This window comes from Chiloscyllium plagiosum, unplaced genomic scaffold (assembly GCF_004010195.1).
Source record: "Chiloscyllium plagiosum isolate BGI_BamShark_2017 unplaced genomic scaffold, ASM401019v2 scaf_19577, whole genome shotgun sequence".
Taxonomy (NCBI): domain Eukaryota; kingdom Metazoa; phylum Chordata; class Chondrichthyes; order Orectolobiformes; family Hemiscylliidae; genus Chiloscyllium; species Chiloscyllium plagiosum.
The window spans coordinates 1-2,070 of NW_025181264.1; the positions used below are offsets into that span (position 1 = coordinate 1).

The 2,070-nt window shown below is 42.4% G+C and overlaps 1 protein-coding gene across 1 annotated transcript; it reads left to right on the top strand.

The window, feature by feature from the left end:
* Window positions 1-970: 970 nt before the first annotated feature.
* On the top strand, window positions 971-1,830 carry LOC122545445 (probable G-protein coupled receptor 139; the record flags this gene model as incomplete). Its single annotated transcript, XM_043684468.1, has 1 exon — window positions 971-1,830. A coding segment is annotated over one exon (860 nt), but the record flags the coding sequence as incomplete, so codon positions are not given.
* Window positions 1,831-2,070: the final 240 nt, after the last annotated feature.

Genomic DNA, 2,070 nt, shown 5'->3' on the forward strand with positions numbered 1-2,070 from the left:
TTATTCATTCATGGCACGTGGTCGTTGCAGAACTTGATGTTCAACCATTGAATTTCAGAAAGGGTTGAGGAATTGAGTGGAAATGCAATTTTAAAAAATGGATTACGCATTCAAAATGTTACCAATGGAGTATTTTCCGTATGGATTTTGAAATGGGTCAGCCTATTTTACTTGTGTTCGATGTGGTTGACACTGACATCATGAATGTTGGTTGCTTATCTTTGATTTCTATTTGAAATCGTCGGGTTTGACTTAATCCATAGAGGATTGCCTTAAATACGAAGGGGTCTTTCATGAGACCTTAAACAAATGAAGGTCACCATGAGAGACATAAGGATAAAATAGAATACAGTGCACAAAGCTTGAATATTTCATAACATTACAGAGATAATTGGAAATAAGATGGAACGATGGAGCCATTGAGACATGAAATCGCACAATATTTCGTATGGGCAGTGGAAGACATCATCACCACTTTTGGACATATATCAGGAATTCAAGAAATGGCAGACTTAGCGATCAGCTGTAACCTCAGTTAATAACAATATATGACATCGATTGACGTGACGAGGATATGCATTAATTGGAAAGTTAGAAAGTTCCATCGAAATGCTGTTGGATGTAGTCATATTTTACATCAGCAAACATAGTGTTGCTGGATGGATGGGACATGGTATGCATCAAAACGTCGCAGCAAATATTTTGCATTTTGCAGATGCTTATTTTGATAGCGAGACGTGAGTATTGGTTCACTGTCAAAGGTGGGGTGGGGGAGGCGTTGAATTTATGAAGGGGTAGTTTGCGTTACTCCATGTGCTGAAAAGTAATTAATCCAGCACTGGATGTTGAACATTTATCAACGGATTTGACAAAACCAGAATCTTAAAGGGTAAACTTGAGCAATACATTAGATGATTCAAAAGCTGGTGGCATATGTATCATAACATATCTCTGTCTCTACCTCTCACAGCAAACTTGATAGCAATTGCAATCCTCTCCCGAGGACGGTGTGGACTTTCCCGGTGCATCACCTATTATTTGGTGGCAATAGCAGTGAGTGACTTCATTGTCATCATTACCGCTGTTGTACTGAACCGGATTGGACGCATTTACTTTCGGGAGGGTTACCTATCCACCACGCTTGCTTGCAGACTCGGTGCAGTGCTGGTCCGTTGCAGCCGGGATGGTTCAGTCTGGTTGACCGTGGCCTTCACTTTCGACCGCTTTGTAGCCATTTGTTGCCAGAGATTGAAGGCCAGATACTGCAAGGAGAAAACTGCATCGTTGGTGATTGGAGTAACCTATGCCATGAGCTGTATCAAGAACATCCCTTTCTACTTCATCTATCAACCTTTGTACACTGTGAATGGAGTGGGCTGGTTTTGTGACGTTCGAGTGATCTTCTATACTTGGCCAATCTGGCAAGTCTATGACTGGTTGGACCACACATTTACACCTTTTCTCCTATTATTGCTTATCCTGCTTCTGAACAACTTGAACGTAAGGCACATCTTAGCAGCCAGCAGAGCACGCAGGAGGCTCCGGGGTGCCGACAATCGTGGTGATATGGAGATGGCCAATCGCAAGAAGTCCATAGTCTTGCTCTTCACAATCTCCATCAGCTTCCTCCTCTTGTGGGCAAGCTATCTCGGGCATTTTCTCTACGTGCGAATTACAGGTGAAGGCTACTTCTCTGGCCTGGATTTTAATGACCCACGGTATATAATTCAAGAGATGTTTAATATGCTTCAGTTGCTCAGTTCCTGCAACAACGTCTTCATATACGCAATCTCCCAGAACAAGTTCCGAGAGGAGATAAAGAAGGTGCTGGTGTGTCCTTTCAGCGCGATCACTGCTGGATTTAAACAGGGAAAATTGAGAAGAGAGAAATGCTAGTCATGTTTCATATCCTGCAGAGCGACTCTGTGCCTAATCAATCTCTTGAAATAGCATGCAGTGGGTGCAAACTCAGCAAATTCAAGGTAGCAAAGCTAATAGTCAAGCAAATTCAGTTTCTTGTTGACTACGCAGAAGGATCCGAAACGTTCAAATGTGATGGAATGTGATGGA